Raw genomic sequence first — 23,858 nt, forward strand, 5'->3', positions numbered from 1 at the left:
TATCAAGTAAAATAAGCTATAATATCCTCCTTGATCAGAATTAAATAATTGCTATTTTTAGCAAAAATTTCTTTTCCCTTTTGATATTCCATACAAAAACGAATTTTTATTATAATCATTAGGATTCATTAAGTTACATATGATGTTGTAGATATATCTAATATTTTCATTGTTATTATTTTTCTTTTCATGAGAGAGAGAGAGAGAGAGAGAGAGAGAGAGAGATAAAGCGATTTTTAGAAGGCAAACGAAAAGCAAGAGTCCCGTTGATGGGTTCTCTCAAAGGATCTCTTTAAAGTGCCGCGGCCTTTCGATAATTAAAGGGCAGCCATTGTTATAGCGATTCTTTCGAAAGGGGGAAGCTTAAGTTAGATGAGAACAAGAAAGATACGAGAGAAAGAGAGAGACAGAGAGAGCGAGAGAGAGAAAGAAAGAAAGAGAAACAGAGAGAAAGAGAAAGAGAGAGAGAGAGAGAGAGAGAGAGAAATAGAGAGAGAGAGAGAGAGAGAGAGAGAGTATAGTAACGAGTGTGTGGCTGCAAATGACGAAACGAGACTACTCTCTCCCTTCTTGCATCTTCGTCTTACTTATACGCAAAAATACGTGATTTAACGGGGCCGCCACGCGAAGTCGACGATAAACGTCACCTCGAGAAATTAAAAAGGTACCCCCGTCCCAATGGGAATCGTTTACCGTGTAATATCTTCGTAAATTATTATCAATCCTCTCTCTTCTCTCGTAATGATCGCAAAACACTAAAAAAAAATATTTGACATGCACCGATATAATATTATACAATGTATAATAGTAAATAAAAAGAATATCTATATCGGTATGTATAATTTATAATAGTATAAACGTAGTATCAATATAGTAATATTAAAGACATGGTATAGTATTTAGTACAGCATAGAATTATACATAGTATAATATTTAGTATAGCGAAGTATCATGCACATACTAAATATAGTAATATACATAGTGTAATACTTAGTAAGCATTATTATAATGTTATAATATTATAGCGTTATATTATACTATTATTTAGTATGATATAATACTATGATATTGTATTAATTAATATACTAATTAATAATGCTGTAATATTATACTAATTAATATTATTATTATTATAACATTACACTATGTATAATATGTATTTATAGATTATTTATAATACGTATATAATTGTCAACTTACCGTAACAACAATCGTCGAATTTCCTTCATAACTCCAAAAAAAGCTCGTTAACATATTTCGATTTCGATTAGAAGAGACGATCACGTCTAATTCGTTTAAAATAACACACTTGACTTGACATTTTCACAAATTCTATCACAAATAATTAAGATCCGTATCGAACGGCATATCTTTAAACTTCCAAATTTTGATCTCGAAATGATAAAGAAATAACGAAGATATCTTTGGTAGAAATTAGTTCGATCTTCACACAAAACATTTATATCTCTCTTTAAAACAAATTCGATCGTTTTCCCATGCAAATGTTAAAAGCAAATTAGAATAATTCGAGTAGATGAAAATGAGAGATCCGATGGAAAGATATACATATACATAATATATCATAAAATCAACAAAACACATTACAAAGAAAAAACTTAATAAATACTTGTATAAATAATCAGATCGTTGAGAGAGTAAGATGCAAGACGTATCTCTTGTTTTATCTTCTTTTTCCTTCTTGGCTAAAGTTTTTTAATTGCCATGTGAACGACACGATAACAAGGAAAGACACTTTGGAATCATCGGGCAGTCTCGTAATTTTTATCGGAGAAACGTTTACTGGCCGGAAATGAAACGACGAAAGACTCGGACTCTGAAAACTCTGAAGATTGTGAAGATCGTGATGAAGAAGAAAATGAAGAAGAAGAAGAAGAAAAGGTAAAGACTTTAGAACTCTGGCCTGCATGATAATTGGTCCCGGGTACCCGGCCACTGTTTCTCTGATAACAGGTTCCCCGGTTTTCGATGCAACACCGTCTCCTTCAAGGTATATCGCGCATGCGTTTGCCCCTTCCTCCAACGACATTTCTCTCTCTCTCTCTCTCTCTCTCTCTCTGTTTCTGTCTCTGTCTCTCTGTCTCTGTCTCTGTCTCTCTCTGTCTCTTTCAGTCTGTTTGAGAGGTCGTAAAGATAATACCCGCATGCCAGTTTGCAACGGAGCCCAACGCTACGTAAAATTATCCAGATTTCCGTTTTCGAATGGAGATCGTTCAGAAGGATTAATCGTATATCATTCTTGTATTATGTGGGTGGATACTCGAAAATTGTGCTCCTCTATTGTGTTCCTTCCTTATCATCGAGAATGGTTCATGAAATCGTTTAGATTAGGAAATTTTTGATTAGTAATATCATTATTATATTCTTCTTTATCATAAGAGGGAACTTTAAGTTTAGATTAGTTAATAATTAATCACAAAAGTTAGAATATCGTATCATTCTTGTTATCTAAATGTACTTGAAAATTTCTTTATTATATCTTTCTTATTATAAAAGAATTTTTAAGATAATTATTAAGATTGGCTAATTATTTATCTCTTCTGAGGAATGAGAATTGGTTACAATTAGAAATGGAAAATAATTAGAGCATCCTGTTTTTATTCTTTCTCGCTCTCTCTCTCTCTCTCTCTCTCTTTCTCTCTCTCTCTCTCTCTCTCTCTCTCTCTCTCTCTCTCTCTCATTCTTTGACTGTCTCTTCAAACATCTTGCGACTCTTCCCGTTCCAAATATCTCTCTTCTCGTACCTTTACGATCATCCATAAACGTATACGAAGCTCGCTTTTAGTGGCTATTACAGAAATCTCGAGCTCGGCGTAACATTTACGGCTCTTACACCGTGTGCGGCAGTCGTTAAAAGGAAAAGCACCGAGAAAGGCACAATCTCTTCCCCTCCCTGCTTTCTCTCTCTCTTTCTCTCTGTCTCTCTCATTTTCTCTCTCAATATACAGTTCTTCTTTCGATCTTTTACTCTTTACTATCCATCATCGATCTATCTATTTATCGATCATTCGAAATCATCGATCTCTCACCAACACAAAGTAAATATAAACATAGAGTTAATCCTAGATATATTACACAGTAGTATCGTAATATATTTTTATCGAATATATCGCGAATTTATCTATCATGATAAGAATCAATATAGTATTGTACTTGTGGATGATAAAAGATTAAGTACATAAGAAACACAACAAGAGTTTTCATTCCATTTGTTTTTACTTGCTCGAATAAAGCATCGGTGTCGGTCTGATCTATAGGTATACTCTAAGTAAGAAAGAGAAAGAGAGTACAGGAAATATATTGCCAAGTCGGCTCTCAAAAGAGAAGCTTCGCGTAGGCGAGCGTCGGCACTCTCGTACCTTGGATCGTTCTTTGAAAAAAAGAAAAAAAAAAGAATCCAAGACTTATTAGGTACCGACATAGCTTCGATTCGAGAACCCCTATTAATACGAAAGTGAACTTGTTTTACCTACAAACGTATGTACTATGTATATATATTATGTATTATGTATTACGTATTATGTATTATGTATTAGGTATTAGGTATGAAGTTGGATATTTCAAAAATTATGTAGCTGAAAATCGTAGAAATTGATTTTATTATTCTTTAAGATTTTTTGTGCACATCTTGACGCAAATAATAATAATATGTGGCCAATTAAAAGAACGATTATAATTGCCAAATAAATTTCCTCTTAATGACTTCTCAAGTTGCATCGTATTTTAGATTTATCGTTTCGAGAAGAGACCTTATTGAAAAATGAAAAGTAATTTAAAAAGAGGTTTATTACACGAGTAAACGATCATATCCATTTTCATTTGATGCGAAACGAATAGAATTATTTAATGAAAACAATAATCTTGGCTCTCAATTAAAAATATTTTTTGAGAGATTGATCAAATATTTCATTATTTTGTTAAGAATAAATTGCATTAGAAATTTATATCAAGATATATTTCTTCATAGTTCCGAACGTAAATGATCTAGAACGTTCGGTTAGCTTCTGTTCGAATAACACGACAGAAGTGTGTTATTACATTGGGTGAAATCAAGCAATCGCGGAGTTGGCCATCGAGTATTAACTTATCCCGCTCACAGTGAGAATTATCTTGAAGTATTTATTTAACGTTTTACTATCTGATCTATACATACGTATAGAGAACATGTACAACATTGGAATTCGCGTTATGACTTTGTACAACTCTTGTAGCAGAAACTATTTCATTGGAAAGGAAAATCACTTTGCACACTAGGCTTTCGAAATTTCCGCTTATAATCGACGTATAATGAGTACTAGCATAAGTGGATATACTTTAAATAGAAATCACCCACGATATATTGGAACTTCACATTTGCAAATATCTTGAGAAGGAATCTTGTTTTTTTTCTCTTTCTGAATATTTTTACTTTTTGAAGTTTAACGATCAACGATTAATTCGCATCTTTACTCGTAACGTTTTCTTTTAACTTGTCATATAATTATCGGAATATAATTATCAGAACGTGTCATATAATTAAGTTACGCGTTAATAGCCAAGAAAGAACCTTGTACCATTTTTATGGGAAACTTTGTTTCTGAAGATTTGAGTAAACACGCATACATATTATATATATTCATACATACATGTACATACAACGTACGGAACGTATTATTACCGATATTTTCTATCCGGTCAATAAAACAGAGTTTTATCATTGTTGGCAAATTCCGTTCGGTCAATAAAACAGACATCTACTATTATTTGTGAACACGCGATAACAAAAATATAAGAATTTGCTCGATCGGTAATTAACTGATGAAAACAAACGATATATGAAGAATAAAATGATATAAATGAGACATTTAACTAATATTCAAATATTGATGGTAATAAGATTTTATTGATTTATATTTTATGATAATGGTACGATTCCGATAGATTTTCCATTTTCGTTTTCTTGCAGAGTCAATCCCATTTCTTTTAAGATAGCGTTATCCATAACACCGATTTTCGTAGAATTACGAATAATTTCTTGATTTTCCAGATTTTCTTCACACAGATTACGAATCGCTAAGATAATCCACTGCATTATTACTGTTGAATAGTTTATTATTTAAGGAAAATAAAATATTAGATCGAGTATAAGCATGGAAAAAATTAAAATTTGTTAATAATTATCAAAAGGATACATGGATTTCGGGCATCGATATTACAACAATCAAAAAGTAGAGGAATAGTATCTGTTTCACGAACCTGAAATTTAGACTATTTGTTAATCATATGATAAAAAATATTTGGTATTTTCTAACGTCATCTTAATTTAAGGAAGAATCAATATTTATTGATAGTATTAAAATGCATATATTAAAAAAGATCTTTTTCCAGTATTACTTACAAGATCTTGACATGTTTTATTCTTGTATGACATGTTCCCAATTACTCTTATCAAACCTACTTTAAAACCAAAAGCAGGATGGTTTTCTAAGTCGTATTCTATTTTTTGTGTGGACGGTGCTACGTCACTTAATTTTTGTATAGATGTAAAATAATTCTCTGATTCTTTACCACACATATGTAAAGATTTCAATAAATCTGTAAATAAAAATAATAATGATTCAAAAATTGATCTTATATTTGTTTAATATATCAACACTTACAACAGCAATTTATGAGAAGACTTCTATTATTTTGAATAATGTAAAGTTCATCCGTAACTTCTGATGTAAGCACTCCTAATATATCAAGAAGAATGATTACTTCCATAGGCTCAAAATTATTTAAATACGTGTCTTTTGTTTTTAATATAAGATCACTTCTTTTGCAAAAGCGATCTGACAAAAAATTGATAAGCTTCTGACAAAAAGTAAATCCTGTGTCACTTTTTTCATGTCGATAAATTACATCTTGAGCTTCTTCATAAATTATTTGAAGTAAATGTAACTTATTTTCCATTGAAATATCTTCGTAAACGCTTTTAAATACATTTGCTTGATTTAACAAACATAGCAATGCATCCTTTGCACATTGTAAATCTTCAACTTTCTTTAACAATTGAGAACACACATGAATTTTATCATTCCACGTAAAGTAATCTTGGTCAAATTTTTTCAAGGCATTATGTATGAACATACAAGCTGCTCTAGCTATTGAAATATCCTCAAAACATATGAATTTTCTAGAAACAATTTAAATATTGTTACAAAAAATATATAATTTATAGTATTTTTAAAAAAGTTATTAAAAAAACTTACATAATAGCATTTTGAAATGTTGTACCACTTAAATAATTCTTTATGCTTTTACATTGCGATGAATTTCCATTATTGCAAGCGAACGTAAAAAGATTACATAAAAATTGTATACACAACCTTAACACTTGTATTTGTTCTTCGGATAATGTAATATCACAATTTAAAATAATATGATCTACGGTCCACTCTGCAATACCATTATATGGAAAACACAGATTTTCTTCTTGTAGTTCATATTGAAATTCTGGTGTATCTTCTGCTAAATTAGCATATAATTTCTTACAATATTTTCCATATTCTGTATTATCTGGATCATAATCTGTATGAGTATATATATTTAAACAAGAATTGCCCAAACATTTCAACAATATTATTTTGAGCTTATCAGGTATATCATTTTCCTTGTTCACAATTATCTCAGCAATTTTTGCTAAGACTTTAAATAATTGCCTGAAATATAATCTTCTATTAAATCGTTCGTTTAAAAATGAATAAATATATATATATATAATAATTTCAAATTTGTATATACCTGGATTTAATAACGCCAAAAGACTTCGGATTAAGATTATCATATATATCATCCCAATTACGAGTCACTAAACTTGTATTTAATATATTTAATAAATTATTCTCATCTATTATATTCATGATTTATTCAAATGTTTAGATGTAATTTCTAATATTTTTCTCATATATATTTTCTTTGTATATATTAATATATATATATGTATATATTATTTTTATTTATTGCATCGAATGTACGTATTTGTACACATACACACATACACAAATGCGCGCATGCATGAGATAGATCGAAACAAAGCTTTATTAAGATCACAAATCTAATTACATAATAAGTCTATGCTATCAGCAGTACGATTAACGTTTTACGTCGCTTGATAGCTAGAGTTCAATCTATATATTAACAAAAATTTAGTTAAAAAAGAAAAAAAAAACGAAATAATTTATATCGTTATATAATTAGAAAAATATTTGTCAATATTACGAATTCACAAGTATTAAGAGTATGACGTTAGTTTTTATACAAAAATGCATAAGATATTTGTACATATTGTAACATACTTATAGAGGTTAAGTGCATAACGTAATTAGGTCAATCGCAGTACAGATTTTATGCAAAAATCAGATGCGGAAAGATTTACAATGTATCCTCATATTTTTGATAAAAAAATTCGTGTAGAAGATCGTACTAACACAAATACATTTACATTTGCAAATACCATTGGTAGGCGGAGCGATCACCACACCACTTATCATCGACCAATAAGAAATAAGTCTACGTATTTACGAATCACGCGTCATCACACACAAATTATATCTCGTTGCTTGTGTGTAATGTTTTTTCTTATCCATTCTGAGGATTATCTGTCAGTGTTTCGTGAAAACAGCTGTCGTTCACACCGTAGTAAGAACGTTTCCAACATAAATAGAATACGAGATTTGAAATAGAATTTTATTGGAATTATTACACTTGCCGGTAGTGTTAGATACTCTTAAGTGTTACATATATATATAATCTAATAATAAAAATATTTAAAAACACAGTGCCTTTTAATAGCAACTTGTCTTCCTTCTTGAATAATTAGTCAATGAAAGAAAATTATATAGGGGATAAATATTTAAATAGATTTCACAACATGAATTTATCTTTTGCTGGTTGTGGTTTTCTTGGTATTTACCATGTTGGTGTAGCAGTATGCTTTAAGAAATATGCACCGCATTTGCTACTGGATAAGATTAGTGGAGCATCGGCTGGTGCTATCGCTGCCTGCTGTCTTCTTTGTGATTTACCCCTCGGTGAGTGAACTCCTTTGTTTATATATCTAGTAGATATAAAATATCTTAAATCATTAATACTTTATGCTATTGAGCAATACGTTTATTTAGAAATGCCTTTGTTGAGTGTCTGTTCAAAGATTACAAAAAATTACTCTTTATTGTAAGTTCTTACAAAGCGATTTATATGTATTGATTTCATTCAAATTCTGCATAATTTATAGTTGTATATAATAACATGATAACATATGCTTCTTAAATATATTCATTTAATATAACATTATTTTTTTTTTTTTTTTAAGAAAATCATAATTATTAATGAGAGTAGGATTAAATGAATTGATAAGATCAGATCAGTATGAGTAAATGAGTTAGTATTGATAAACATTGAAACCTAATAATATTAAATGACTTTGTTTTAATATTTCATTATTTATTACTTATCTGTAAGTCTAATAAACTTGACCATTATATACATATCTAATAAGTAGGTCAAATCATATTCTTAGCATAGAATAATTAGAAATAGTAATGTCTATTTATCAATTATATTTTTCCAAAATAAGAGTTATAGTGATAGATAGATATTATGAAAGATGTAACATTGATGTTTGTATTAGTAAACGAAAGAGTTACAATAAATGTTATTGATATTATTATTTAATGAGAATTATACATATACATATGTATGTTGTATGTGTATGTATATATATATATATAAATATAGAATTAAAATATATATTTATCAATGAATAATTACTTAATAAGTGATTTAAATTTTTAGGAAATTCCAATACAAGTGAGATCAAATTAGAGATAGAATATCAAAAACTATTATCTATTCTATTATTTCTTATATCTTTACCTAATCCTAATGATATAATCGAGATTACATATATTTACTTTTGATCTTAACAAGTTTCTTGAACTCTAGTTCTATTCGCTATTAAAAAAAAAATCATAACTCTGTTAATAAATTTAATGAGAAAATTATATAATATTAATTTTTAATATCAATACTTGTACATATAAACATATTTAAATCTAGAAAGAAATCAATTTTCACATAATTGCTGTTTATTATTTATTATATTATGGTATCAAAAATCTAAATAATAATTTATAATTTCGAAAAATTTGTATGTATAAGAAATCAATCGTTTTGATTATAAGTCGAATTGTTATGTCTCGAAAGATCGTGTATAAACAACGGTTGTTTTTTTCTTTGACCATGAAATCGCTTTGAAATGATGTAATTCAATGCGTGGTTGTTTGTGAAAGATGATTTATTAATATTAATCTATCGTACGTATCTCTCTGTATCTTTCTTTCTTTCTCTTTCTCTCTCTCACCAAACTCGTAGTCGCATGTAACAAAGAAACCGAATAAAGCAAACATTACATATTTGTATTCACAAATATTCTGTGTAAATATTATGCTTTCATGAATATATAATTCTTTTCAAATGTTTAAATTATATCATATAACATAATGACACATAAGTAGTATACATATATATCTATCATATTTTCAATTTTAAATTTGATTAAAGAGATTATGATAAAATTGAACAAAGATCAAGTGCTTAACAGAGATAAGATTAATTATATCTACAATAAAATTGATTGGACCAAAGAATGTAAACAATTTTCCCAATTGTTGCTTTGTTCTTTATTAAATATTCATAATTTAAACATTAATCGATATAAGCAAATAGGACAAAAGAATTTATTTATATTATATCTTAAGGTTATAGTATGTAATCTCCTTTTTTTTTTTTTTAATTTTATTTACTAATTTATATATACATTTTAAAAAAATTATTTGTCTTTCAGAATTCTTTTATAAAAAATTAATTGGTATAAGGTCTAAAGATCATTAATATTATCTATAATTAAATATTTTATCAAGAGATTATAAGATATTAATTTGAATTATCATATAAATATTGATACATATTTTATTCTTTCTTCATAAACTGATATATTTATTATTTCAAGTAATTGTTTGAAATATAAATACTTTCTTATAATAGAATTAATAATTTTATTGTCATATTATAAACAAAATTTTTATATATGAATGAAGAAGTAATGATTTCATTTTTGCAGGTGAAATCACAAGCAATGTGTTACGTGTAGCACGAGAAGCCAGAGAGCATACACTAGGTGCTTTCAGTCCATCATTTAATGTACATGATATATTATTGGAGAGTTTACAAAAAGTATGTTCATACAACATTATATAATGTATAAAAGTGAACTATCATTATTTTATTAAATAAATTCTGTTGTTTACAGTTTCTACCAGAAGATGCACATATTCGTGTAAATGGGAAGTTACATATTTCTTTGACCAGGGTATACGATGGAAAAAATGTGATAGTTTCACATTATAACTCAAGACAAGATTTACTTCAGGTAGACATTTTAGGGTAATAAAAAATATTTGAAAGTGTGTAATGTTATTTTTATTTTATGAATGCTCATATATTTATTCTGAAAATTCTTGTTGTATATAGGCTCTATTAGCCTCTTCATTTATTCCTTTTTTCTCTGGTATATTGCCACCACGGTTTCATGGAATTAGATATATAGATGGTGGTTTCAGTGATAATCTTCCTACACTCGATGAAAATACTATTACGGTTAGTCCTTTCTGTGGAGAAAGTGATATTTGTCCTAGAGATATATCATCTCAATTGTTTCATGTAAGTTATATATCATTTATAAGAATAGATATAAAACACAAAAATATAAATTAACATTTTACTATGCTTCTCAGGTAAACGTGGCAAATACAAGTATAGAACTTTCAAAACAAAATATATATAGATTTGCTAGAATACTTTTTCCACCAAATCCAAAAGTGAGAACATAAAGTTTATTCATAATATTATTTTTGGTATATAATAATTTCCAAGCATATTTATATATACTATTTGTATATACTTTTTTCAGATTTTATCTAATATGTGTAAACAGGGATTTGATGATGCTTTAAGATTTTTACATCGTAACAATTTAATTAATTGTACTAGGTGCCTTGCTGTACAATCTACATTCGTTGTATCAGAGACATTAGATGAAAGTTTCGAATATGATCCTGAATGTTTAGAATGTAAAATGCATAGACAGGTTAGATAATTATATATTTTAATATTCTCATTCTCTGATCTTTTATCTGTGACAAATACAAAATATAATATATTATAATAATCTTGAAATTATTTCAGGAAGCATTAGTAGCTAATTTACCAGAGACTGTTTTGACTATATTTCAAGATGCCATAGATTCAGCAAATAAAGGTCTCATTAATTGGTTATTTAAACATAGAAGTATAAAGTTACTCTCCTTGCTTAGTTTACCTTATACATTACCGGCAGATGTAGTATATGCAACATTTACGAAGTAAGTATATGTTGTTAATAAATAAATCTTATATTTTGTGTACATAGCTTTATTAATTTTTCTAATATCCGGATATTTATTTGCTATCATTTTAAGTAACTTTTTATTAATCATTGCAATCATTAGAATATAAGAGTTCTATATTGCATGATTTTACTACTAACATTATGCATGTGATTTAATAGCTTGGTTGGTAACAAAATAGAAACTTATAATGTGGAATACAAAGTAATTGGAAATGTGCTTCGCACACCTCAATGTGCATTAAATTGTGCTAAACACTTAAAATCTTCACGGTAAGGATTAAAGTGCAATTTTATATATATATATATTTTTTTTACACATTTTCTGACTTTTTTTATAGTATTATTATATCAAAATTTAAGCTTATAGTCATATTTAATGCTTTGTTATTCTTATTATACTTTTTATTATAATAATTGTACCTTTATTCTTAACTTTTGAATAAACCTTTTTTGATCTAATTATATTACATATATGTATATATCTAGGTATAGAAATGAATAATATAATATTATTTTAATTATAGGTTTATATTAAATGTTCCAAAATTACGGAATAATCTTGTTGAAGCGAGTAGATATATCTTGGAACAGTTGAGTTATGTATTTCCACAAATCAATGTTTATTACCAACCTATACCTCAGACAATCAAATGTCAATTAGCTATTACAGAATATGGGTCTAGTAAGTAATATTAATTATTATTTTTTCATTATGTATTATATAAAGTAAAAAAGAATGTAAAATGTGAATAAGAGCATACGTTCATAGTGCAATATATTTTACAGATATTTATGATATCAAATCAACAGAAAACAGTGATGCATTGTGTAAAAATTCAAAAAGTTTAAATTTGACACTCCAGTATAATGAATTGTAAGTATTCATTATACTAACTTTGCAGATTATATGTTGATTTGCTGATTTTTATTAGTTTCTTAAATTGATTAATAATTAAAAGTTAGATGTAATAAAAACGTATTAAATTGTTTTTCTTTGATATTATTTCATACTTCAGTAATACTTTCTTACAGACAATCATGGAAAGAATGTAATAATAAAACAAATTGTGTTATAAATGTGTCAGATATTGGAACAGTGGATGATACTTTCGAAAATATATTACAGGTATAAAATTAAAAAATTTTTTAATTTACATAGATAATTAATTTTAAATAAATATGGGAAAATAATTAATATTATAGGTAACTACAGATCAAGAAGCCGTAATAGCTTATTATTACATGGACGAAAATAATAAAGTACAGGTAACAGAAATATTTGATGTAACTGATACAGATTCACATGGAATATTATCTATTGATGAAGTAGAGACCAATACAAAATTACAATTTGACGGTTGGGATGAGCCTACTTGGTTATCTCAACATACATTAAATGATGGTAATTGAAATATTTAAATATATAAAAAATCTATTATAATAATTAACAATCATTAATATACTTTGTGTTCATTGTAGTTACAACAGAATCTCTTTATACTGAAGCAAATCAACAAAGTTTAGAGAATTTGTCCGATATATCTTTAGACGATGATATATTGGATAATTCAAATATTTTTTCTGATCCTGAAAGCGAATGGGGAATGGAAAAAAGTAAACAAGAACAACAACCATGCAATCCTCCTGATAGTCGACCAGAAGTAGATCAACCATCATTAAGTATATAAGATAAATATTTTTTTTATCATATTAAACTCAATTTACAATATAATAGTACGCGCAATATATCAGGTGGATATTGGATACTTCTGTATACTTTTTTATTAACGATGTCTTATATAGCTTTATTTGATTTTCTTAGCCATAACTGTTTTGTTACATTATAATCTGCAGCAGTGCACACATCTATAGTATTTTGTTATTAATATCGTTTACTAACTGAGATATATTATTGTTATAAACTTACCTAAGTAAGGGTAAGTGTTCCACAGATCTCATGAGTAGACTGAAATATTGGTGTTGAATATTTTATTATATTAACAGTGATGTATTTGTAATTTATCTAACACTCTTAAGATTTAAATATTTTGAAGTCATGTTTATATAAAACAATTTAGTGTTTTCTATGACAATTATATTACCGTGCTTGCCATATGTCATTTCTTTTAAACATTATAGTTTCTATTTTCAATATTGATATAAATTAATTGTTTTTATTATGTTCTTTTTCTTTCTTATATATATATATAGCATATATATATATATATATATATATATATATATATATATATATATAGCATATTAAAATATAGTTAACACATAGAAATTAATTAAAAAATTTAATAAAACACACATGCCTATTTATATGATATTACAAAGAAATATCTGTGATTGCATTACAGCTGGGTCTGGGTGCTATTAAACAGAAGTTTTATAATAATTATTGATAAATTAGATCACTAAATTTTGTTATTATATAAAATTAAGGAGATCGATATACACATTTGTATAATTGTATCGTTTAATATTTGAATATCTATATATATTGCCTAATATTTCTAGAAAATATCTAATTTTTTAAATAATTTTAAGATATAATAATAATTATTAATTATATTAGGTATTGAACAAATCAAACGTATAAATAGAAACTCTCTTGTCCAAAATTATATTCAAAAACATAAAATTAGGAATACCGAAGACTTTCAAAAGCATTGTTTATTCACATCATATAATCATAAATATCTATCTAGTTCTTACAAATTTTAGCATTATTCGGAAAATTGAACATTAGATATCTCTTTGCAATAGGAAAAAGATATTTTGTAATTATAAGTACGATATAGGTATATGCCAGAATTCTAACTATAAAATAACATTTACAATAATGCACAAAGAGTATTGTATTCATGATAAGTAAGGACGAAGAATATTATTTTTTATTTAGATTTATAAATAAATTTTTTCTCAGTATTTATGTATAAGAAATGTTATATATCAGTCTCATCACAAGATGTGATTGTACATTCAAGATGTACAATCTAACTTTTACGCATGAATACTTGTGAATTTAGAATACAATTACTATATATATAATATATGTATATACATATATATATATATATATACACACATACACACACATAGGCATGCGCGCGCGCATGTATATATAATGATTTATATATAAAAGATTTTCATTTTGAGAGTATGTACAAAGAGTATTAGATGTAATAATAGAATAATACATTTAATTGTAGAATTAAACCAAAATTTTTAATATAAACATCAATACAATAATCTTCATTACAGGAAATCTACACAATATAGTTAAATAAACTTAAATTGTATTTTTTTAATGTAAACTCTCAATTTAAGAAAATCTTGAAGACATAGTATAGGAATGGTAGTATGCAATTGTGGAAGTATCATGTTTTACTTTTTACATTGTTTGCTCTACTTTTGTATACATTTTCATATACTATGCATATTTAGAAATTATATTATTATAGAACACATGTGATAGATAATGTGTATGTGTGTGTGTGTGTGTGTGCATGTATGTATGTATGTATGTATGTATGTATGTATGTATGTATGTATGTATGTATGTATACATATACATATAGTATAGAATATTTTTTTAATATATAATTAACTATATAAACCACGTGCAATTTTTATTGCCATGCATTGAGAATATGCAGGTACTATAAAAATATATATATTTAAGGTGTTTGCTGGAACATTTTATTATTCAGTTGTACAAATTTGTACGCTTTTTATTCATTTATAACGTTACTTATTTTATAGGAAGCATTCTGTATTAATCATTTTTTTTTTTTTATTCTTACTACATAGAGATTTATACTAAATGGAGTACTTCTTCTTCGGTTGGTTATGGCTTATATTAGAAATATGAAGAATAACTATTTATCGTAAATGATACTATATTAATATATATTTACAATTGTGCATTAATTAATCCAATGGGGAAATTCTGCCTAACGAGTGCTGTGACTTCAATACCTTTTCTTGATTGTTTTATTATGTAACATATCTTTAATATATAATATGTACATTATGTCACATAATTATCCTTGTTTACAAATTCGATGAACATTTTTTTATATTTTGGTCATAAATAACTAGTTGTTAATAATTTCTTATTATAATAAAATATAATTTCCATGGAAACGATTAATTAAAATGTTTATACATAAAAACAATTCAAACTTTCGTACTATCAGTTTTTCTTTTTTTTTTTTTCTTTTTCCTTTTTTGCACTGTACAATTCACAAATTTTTATTAATGTTAAATCCATTGAAACTTGAATTATACTTTAAATTTATATATATATATATATATATATATATATATATATATATATATATATATATATACACACACATATACACACATATATACATATATATATGTATATATATATGTATATATATTTTAATATTATTTATCGAATATATCATAGATTCTTTACAAATAATTTACTGCCAATTCTTTAGCACACATATTTAATGTACAAAATTTCATGTAATTCATTAAATAAGAATTGCATTGTTTAAATGAATTTACACAATATATATACATATATTGTGCATCCTATATTACAACTTTGTTAATGTATAGAAATTATATATGACTGCTTCCTCTCAAATATAGAATTAACAGAGATCTTTGCGAATCTTCGTTGTTACTGAAATATTTCCATGTGTATCTTATTTATATAGAAATAATTTAATTTACATTATAATTTTATGTATCGTCACATAATTAAATAAAACGTTTTATGTATGTTATATATACAAGTTTGTAAGGAATCGGTAAAAGTTCTATAGTGAAAAATATAACATGTAGGCACAGCATGTGGGATAGATCGAAGTATACAACAGATCAAGCTTATTTTTATCATGTGATTTTTCGTACATCATATATGTAGACAATAACCAATTTTGTTATGGTACTATAATAAACGATAGCATGTAAATATTTTTTTCAGGCATACATATGTTACTTGAAATCAAAACCATACTGCTGTCGTTACTTTTACTTCAAAGTTAAAATTATTATTTATCGTAAATGCAGAATGGTATGAAAAAGGGTAAAGATCAATAAAAATGAAATATTTATTGCATTTTTTTTCTTTTTTTCTTTTCTTTTCTTTTTTTTTTTTCTTTTTAATATAAAACGAATCATATATTGTATGTATAAGTTATATATATATACAATAATTGAAACCTTCCTTAAAGCAACATTTTGAGAGAAAATCAATGTGTTTGCAGTAAAAAAATTATTGCACCCTTTATGGCGAGATTATATTATGTGATGCCTGATTGATAAATTTCCTGTTTATAAAGCACGAACAGTTTCCCATATAAAATTCTGATAATACAGAAATTGAAATTAATCATTGTATTTCTACACGTAACGTGAAAGTTATATACATGACTAAATGGTATTAACCAGATATAACCACCTCATTATGTTTCTTCTAAGGTGGGCTTCAATTATTAAATGTAACAGAAGAAAATGTTAATATTTTCAACATTTTCAAACAGCATCGTCTCCAGGAGTTGATGCAGAATTCCTTTGATTTTCAATTTGCGTTCTGTTTTGCGAGCTGGCAGCTGCAACGGCCACTTTATGTTGAGTGGCTAAACATTGTTGTAATTGTTGCAACTGTACAGGTTTTACCACAGTTCTCTGTAACTACGGATTTTATCGTATAGAGTTAAAAACAAATGATAATAATTAGAAAAAAGAATAGAAAGAAAAAAAGTAAAGTAATATATCTTTCTCTTTTCTTAATTTTTTTTTTTTCATGTAAATAAAACAGTGGAATTCCTAATATTGATTTAATGATTATTAAATGAATTATTTGGATAAATGATCAACATATATACATACTTGCTGTTGAGATAGCGTAGTTATACCAAGACTTTGTGTTTGTTGACTACATTGTCCTGTAGATACTCTAGCATGCAAAGATTTTGTGAGTAAAGTTTGTTTGTTTGCAGGTACTATTTGGGAAGAAGGCGTTGTTTGAGACGCCATAAGCACAGGTTTGGTGGCTGCTAATAAACAAAGAAAACATAATAGAAAATAAAAATTTATCAATTATTAATTTTAAAGAGAAAAATATTACATAAATTTAATAATTGAATTAACGCGTTCACTAGCACAATAGAATAGAAGAAAAACGTTTATTACAAATCACGCTTTATATTTATTCATACTTAAATTAAAATTGAGAATGTCACAAATATGTGATATTGCTAGAGAACGTGTTAAAAAAATATCATATCAATTGTCTATTAAATTTATGTACATTATACATATTTATATTTTATACATCACTTACCCATTATAGGAGTTAACACTTGTTTGTTGCCAGATAATATCAACTGACTTGCTGTTACTGTTTTAGCTACTGTTACTAATTGATTTGGTAAAACAGTCGATTTAACTTGATTTGGCTGTACTTGACGAGCCATATGATTAAGTCGAGGCCTTTGAGATCCAATAAGTTGAATTGCTTGTCCACCCTAAAAATGAATATTATATATACAAATTTATTATAATATATAATATTATATTAGAACATTACACAATACCTGTGATAAAGTCACTGTATTAGTGCTGCGTATATTTTGTTGAGATAAACCTTTTACTCCTGATGGTATAATTTGGGCTGAAACAATTATAATCATATTATATACAAATATGTACGCTTTAATAATAAATGTAAATTTTTCTTATCAAAAATTCTACTATTTTATGTCAATAATCGTTATTATAACAATATGTATGAAATATGATTTATAAAAAACTTATACCGATTGGTAAAGACAAATGAGTATTAGCAGAATTCGCGATTACTACAGTTGGTGTACTTCCAGCGATGGCAGTCGTTACAACAGTAGCAGCGATCATCTGAAATCAATTTATTATTAATATTGAAACTTTATTCTATATGTGTGTATATATATATATATATATTTATATAAATAAAATGAACTAACACTGGACACTGTAGTGCAAGTATTAGTCGCTGATGATATAGGTAAAGATACAATGACACCTGTAGGTGTAACTGAACCTGTTGTCGCTGACACATTCAATGACATTGTGATGGGTTGCGATAAGCCAGGGAATGATACCTATTATATAAATAATAATTCATTAATATTTTATTTTTCTCATATTGAATAAAACAAATAAGCTATTCTTTAAAACCTGAACATTTTGAAGTCCGTTGATAGAATTAGGCAAACTAGTGAGATTTACACCCTGCAGATTCACATTAGCAGGTGGTGGACTAGTCATTGGACTTGCTGGTTGAGTACTTTGACTGGAAGAAGCAGTTAAGCGTTCTAATAATGGTGAGGCAGAATTGAAACCAGGGATTGGATTATCTGCAGATGGTGTACCTATAAAATTAAAAAATTATATATATTATTTGTATATAAAGCACATATATATCAAATTGATTAGAATTATTTTTTCTATGTAGAATCATTTTTCGTACCAGCAAGCAAAGCTGAAAGCCCTGGCATTGATAAGCCAAGAGTTGAAGTGGGATCTTGTACCCTAGCTAATCTCACAGCTGTTGCTTTTACTGGCTGCTGTTTACAAGCCAGCTGTCCTGTCAATGCAGAACTTAAACTAACTCTTACCTAAAATAATAAAAGTAATTTTGATTGTTTTGTAAAAATTAATAACATTCTTTTTTCTTGATAAGTTAATTTTTTATCCATTTATATATTTATATATATCTTTTTTTTCATTTGTATATATTTATTATACATACCTGACCCGTAGTACTGGGTACATTTATAACATTGCCATGACTAATAACCCTTGATGGGATGGAAGCATTTAAAGAGATCCTCCGTGGCTGAACTTTCTGTTGTCCTATATTCGCTGGACTACTATTTAATAAACTAAGAATAGCTGCATTACTTGATTTATTCGTAGTCTGTGCATTATTATTCATTGCAGCTGCTGCGGCATTAGCTATATAGGAATATATATCAAATATTTGTATATGTCATCAAAGAGTTACAGTTGTGAAAAAATAAAAATGTACCTGCAGCTTGTTGTTGGAATTGCTGAGCAGAGTTCATAAGAGAAGTAACGAGGGCACTTATAGCTGGATTAGTCGTATGCTTTTTAAAAGATATTTCATTCTGATTCTGATTAACTGTTTCATTTATACAACTTTGTGTTCCTGCTTGCAATTGAGCTTGCTAAAAACATATTACATATTTCCTTTAGAATACATTGTTATCACGTATTGGAATTAATATACTTATTACTATCATTTATCATTTTTAAGTATCTTACCAAAACGGAAACGTTAGCAGATGATGTATTATTAACAGCAGTAGCAGCTTTTTGTTGAAAAACTAATATTCCAGAGCCATTGCACGAATTATTGTCAGTCACTGACATCGTAGATGTGTCAATTTGTACAGAACCTGATGCTGTACATGCTCCATTAGATAAAGGTTGTCCAGTGTTCAAAGTTGTAGTATCGTTTTGAGAAATAACTTGAGGCACATTTGTGATATCCATGTTTCCCAAATTATTTTGCACAGATGTAGTAGCTTCTGTCATGGCTTTCATCGATGCTACTTGCCCAGCTAACGTATTCAATTGTCCTTGTGCTCGTGATAAGATCTGAAATAAACAATTTTAATCTGTATAGTAGACATCGATCATAACTATAACATATTATACATAAAAACACATTTAAGAAACCTGTTGAGCTACATGTTGGGACTGTGCTTGTTGCAATTGTTGGGCTACTAACTGTGCTGCCTTTGCTTGCTGTGCCTAGAAAATAATATCAATAAATTGTTAGAGAAATCATTTTAGATTTTAATCAACGATATTAAGTATAATATAAACCTGTTGATGCGCTCGTTGCATGCCAGGAGTACATGTAACACGAGGCGTTTGCCCTGGTACTACATGTTTTATTCGAACATTTTTCCTACCTTCTTCTGTAAATATTTCTGTAAATTGTTGGATGTAATGATTTGCTAAAGCTCTTGTTCCTAATGTAAACCTATATTAGACAAAAAAAAAGGACAAACCTTGTATAAATTTATTCAACAGATGAACTAATTCATATTAAGTTCTTGATATTTAAGATTAAAAAATATAAGTAAATAAATAAAGTAACTTACCGACACGCAGATCCATTTTTTTCTCCTTCTCGGTGATTCTTATCCATATAAAGCTCTCCCAGGTACTCGGAATTAGAAGGTCTTTGCAAAATTGAAAGCTTTATGTGATCTACTTCACCTTGGTTCCCGCCAGTTTCTAATATATACTCTTCTATAACTTGTGGCAGACAGTCTTTTGTTTCTCGCGGTCGCTCATACGCTTTCGCAAATCTGATTAACAAAATTCTCTCTTTTAATATAATTATATCTACACGTATAATTTTTTTAAATAATAGAAAGTAGAATCAAATGAAAATTAGTAAAGAAAATATTGTCAATGACCTTAAAACATCAATCGGTGAACTTGGGGCAAGAAGAGGAGGATTTACAAGGGAAGGTGTTGGACAGGCAGTACTAGTCACTGATCCTCTTTTAGCACGTAATTTCTGCATTAAATCTTGTATTGTTAAACCATCTGGTTGTGCCAGTTGCTCTAATTTTCTTTTTCGGTTTACCGTAACCTATAATTATTTATAGAGAATATAGGATTGTAATGAGATTCAATAATTAAATTTTATATTTTCATATTTAAGATAAAGCTTGTTATCAATACCTGAGAAAACTTTTTGGCTTGACGCATTAGTTGATGATCTGTAAGAAGGGGTTTAGACTGCCTGAGACGCGTTGTAGCTATACTAGGAACAGGATTTGGATCCAAGCATAAAGGTCCTTGAGTAGCTGCGATTAATTGCGATTCCAGCATTAATCTTTCTTCATGACTCCAATCTCCACCGCTCGTTAGAGTTGATACATCAGAAAGTACACTCTGATTGTTGTCAAAAATAAATATTAAAAAATAATATAATTAATTGTTTTTCTCTAAAAATTACATGAGCATATCTTTTCCAATGTTCTTATTATTTTTATTTACCTGTGTCGTAGGTTTAAGGAGTACATGATGAACTTCAGGCTTATTATGAGTAAATGCTTTACGATAATCTCGAACTTCAGCTATTATGCAGCCATCATAGAATAAATGAGAATGGCTAGTTTCTAGCTGCTCTGCTAGCATTGCAGGCAACTGACCATTGTCTATGCATGAAAGCAGCTCACCCTGTTCATAACCCATCAGTTGAGTTTCAGAAAGTAAGGAATTTTTCTCGTACTGATTTCCCTTGTCAGAGCTGAAAATAATTTTATTGAACCAACCTTTCGTGAAATAAAAGTAACGATAATTAATTTATAAATTTAATCTAAATTATTAACGTATATAAACAACAACATACCTATTTCTAACACCTAATGAGTATCCTTTATTACCAGCATAAAGATTAACAATTAATGTGTGCAAACCTTCTCTTTGCACTAACCGTCCCAAAAGATCACATTCATTCTCTAAATTGTTCTGTATAATCATTGTATAAAGTAGAAAAAAATTTAATAATTTATAACCATGATATACATAAAAAGTAAATTACATAGTAAATGATATTTTAACTGATAAAAATTTGATCATAGTTCTTCAGTAATATTTTTAATATTAAGACATACCAAGACTGAGTCAGGTGTAGCATGAGGAAATTTAGATAATTCCTCAAAATAAAGCCTTGTTAATTTAGCTTGGATACTATGCTTAGAAGGAGCATATTCTTTCTTCTGTGATGTTACCAATTTATCTGTTGCTAAATTTAAAGAACTTTGCCCCTGTACATTTTTCCAATATCTTGATGCATGATTTATCATTTCCTACATGCATAATATCGTATATCAATATCAAATTTAATAAAATTCAGAGAAAGAGAAAGCAGAGAGAGAGTTGAAAGAATTTATAAATTCTTTAACCTGAGCCTGCCGACACGCATCTTCTAAACTACTAGGTGCACCAATCATTGTAGTTTATCAATGTTAAATTCACTTAATGTCATATCTGGTACGACAATATTCCATCACATTCTGAAAAGAGAAATTAAAATTGACTGAACTATATAGAACATCCTTTAAAAAGTATTTTTGTATTATAATCATAAAAAAATATCTTTCAAACATGCAATCATAACAAAACACAAAAGTATATATACTTAGTTCACTTCAATTTTTTTTCTAATGTACAATGATATTTTTAATAGTATATATTTGACTTGTATATAAAATAAATTAATACAAGATTTATCCTTGGTTTAATAATTTATTATTATTATTATTTTTTAATGGAGTATACAAAACAACAACAAGTAGCTATATATTTAAATTTTGTATGAATAATATATGTAAAAGATTCTTTTAAATATTTATTATTATTTAAACAAATCTAATTTAATTTCTCATATAATAAATCTCTTTGAAAAATACATTCATAATAATAGAATTTTCAAGAAGTATAACCATATTAATTGTTATCTTCTATATATTTCATATATTATTAAACACGAATTTTAATAGTTTTAATCATATTTCTGAAATATTAAATGTCTACTTGTCGATAGATATTTTATTTTTTTATTTATTGATGAAACTATTGCAATGGTATACCTTATCTTCAAAATTATAAAACAAATAGTCTGACTATATGAACAAATAAATAATATATTCTTTAAAACACGATAAAAATCGCGGCTGTTTTTGTTATCGTACAAAATTTATAAAAAAAGATATTTTTTAAAAATCCTTTTAAACTAATCGTAGAAATCGTCTCACTATCCACTTTCATTACAGTTCGAATCTAACTAAATGTCAAAACAAGCAGGCACACTAAATAGGAGGTTATGTGAATTTTAAAGGAAAGATTAGATAATAAAATATATTATTACATATACATAAGATGTAATAAAGAATGATTTACCTTTAAAGTTCTTTAAAAATTGTTTAATAGTAAACATTGGACACAGGATGTAGCGCGAGTCAATTTTCTTATCATAACCTCACATTAACTAATAAATAACACACACTTCCTCGGTGAATCGAAATATTTATTAATCAGTTCAGACACCTAAGTGAAATTATTTGGATAAAATAAATAATATTTACAAGTTATAAATGTCATATTCGGATATAGTGTAACCTATTATACAAACACCACAGAGGCACAGACTGGGAAATTGACCACATTTCTCTAGACTACGCATCCAATTCACATGCGCATTGGAAACATACTATGCATATGTATGTGTGTGTATATGTACACAAATATGTATCCACATTTTGTATTTTGCGAATTTTCTTAT

General features: G+C 27.5%; 4 protein-coding genes across 7 annotated transcripts in view; 1 reads left to right on the top strand and 3 right to left on the bottom strand.

The window, feature by feature from the left end:
* Window positions 1-1,963, bottom strand: part of LOC127070050 (protein Wnt-7b-like) — a 43,995-nt gene extending 42,032 nt beyond the window's left edge. Inside the window, exon 1 of the mRNA XM_051007859.1 lies at window positions 1,201-1,963. Within this exon, the coding sequence (XP_050863816.1) occupies window positions 1,201-1,229 (29 nt within the window). The 5' untranslated portion in view covers window positions 1,230-1,963. The remainder of the gene's footprint in view (window positions 1-1,200) is intronic.
* Window positions 1,964-4,878: 2,915 nt separating this feature from the next.
* On the bottom strand, window positions 4,879-7,523 carry LOC127070276 (ataxin-10). Its single transcript, XM_051008013.1, has 7 exons — window positions 7,338-7,523; window positions 6,784-7,169; window positions 6,252-6,701; window positions 5,658-6,175; window positions 5,396-5,592; window positions 5,190-5,253; window positions 4,879-5,094 (listed from the first exon to the last, which is right to left on the bottom strand). Exons 2-7 carry the CDS (start codon window positions 6,900-6,902, stop codon window positions 4,913-4,915), a joined length of 1,530 nt encoding a protein of 509 aa, XP_050863970.1. The 5' UTR covers window positions 6,903-7,169; window positions 7,338-7,523; the 3' UTR covers window positions 4,879-4,912.
* Window positions 7,524-7,647: 124 nt separating this feature from the next.
* Window positions 7,648-15,540, top strand: LOC127070275 (patatin-like phospholipase domain-containing protein 2). Of its 2 annotated transcripts, XM_051008011.1 has the most exons (13): window positions 7,648-8,072; window positions 10,163-10,275; window positions 10,352-10,471; window positions 10,573-10,761; window positions 10,836-10,919; window positions 11,012-11,188; window positions 11,287-11,462; window positions 11,648-11,758; window positions 12,013-12,170; window positions 12,275-12,362; window positions 12,521-12,614; window positions 12,692-12,890; window positions 12,968-15,540. In XM_051008011.1, exons 1-13 carry the CDS (start codon window positions 7,865-7,867, stop codon window positions 13,174-13,176), a joined length of 1,926 nt encoding a protein of 641 aa, XP_050863968.1. In that variant the 5' UTR covers window positions 7,648-7,864; the 3' UTR covers window positions 13,177-15,540. The 2 variants fall into 2 exon arrangements, with proteins under 2 accessions (XP_050863968.1, XP_050863969.1); XM_051008012.1 differs by lacking the exon at window positions 11,648-11,758 and having other exon boundaries at window positions 7,650-8,072.
* Window positions 15,541-15,929: 389 nt separating this feature from the next.
* On the bottom strand, window positions 15,930-23,767 carry LOC127069863 (transcription factor SPT20 homolog). Of its 3 annotated transcripts, XM_051007436.1 has the most exons (22): window positions 23,696-23,767; window positions 23,477-23,623; window positions 22,480-22,590; window positions 22,189-22,383; window positions 21,924-22,042; window positions 21,569-21,821; window positions 21,251-21,463; window positions 20,980-21,158; window positions 20,659-20,868; window positions 20,378-20,537; window positions 20,228-20,302; window positions 19,811-20,146; window positions 19,554-19,713; window positions 19,275-19,480; window positions 18,993-19,140; window positions 18,701-18,894; window positions 18,487-18,624; window positions 18,301-18,397; window positions 18,079-18,155; window positions 17,826-18,009; window positions 17,372-17,538; window positions 15,931-17,173 (listed from the first exon to the last, which is right to left on the bottom strand). In XM_051007436.1, the coding sequence occupies exons 3-22, from the start codon at window positions 22,525-22,527 to the stop codon at window positions 17,015-17,017; spliced, it is 3,318 nt and encodes a 1,105-aa protein (XP_050863393.1). In that variant the 5' UTR covers window positions 22,528-22,590; window positions 23,477-23,623; window positions 23,696-23,767; the 3' UTR covers window positions 15,931-17,014. The 3 variants fall into 3 exon arrangements, with proteins under 3 accessions (XP_050863394.1, XP_050863393.1, XP_050863392.1); XM_051007437.1 differs by having other exon boundaries at window positions 15,930-17,173; window positions 17,372-17,535; window positions 23,477-23,751; XM_051007435.1 differs by having other exon boundaries at window positions 23,477-23,750.
* Between the last annotated feature and the right edge of the window lie 91 nt (window positions 23,768-23,858).

This window comes from Vespula vulgaris, chromosome 17 (assembly GCF_905475345.1).
Source record: "Vespula vulgaris chromosome 17, iyVesVulg1.1, whole genome shotgun sequence".
NCBI classification, from domain to species: domain Eukaryota; kingdom Metazoa; phylum Arthropoda; class Insecta; order Hymenoptera; family Vespidae; genus Vespula; species Vespula vulgaris.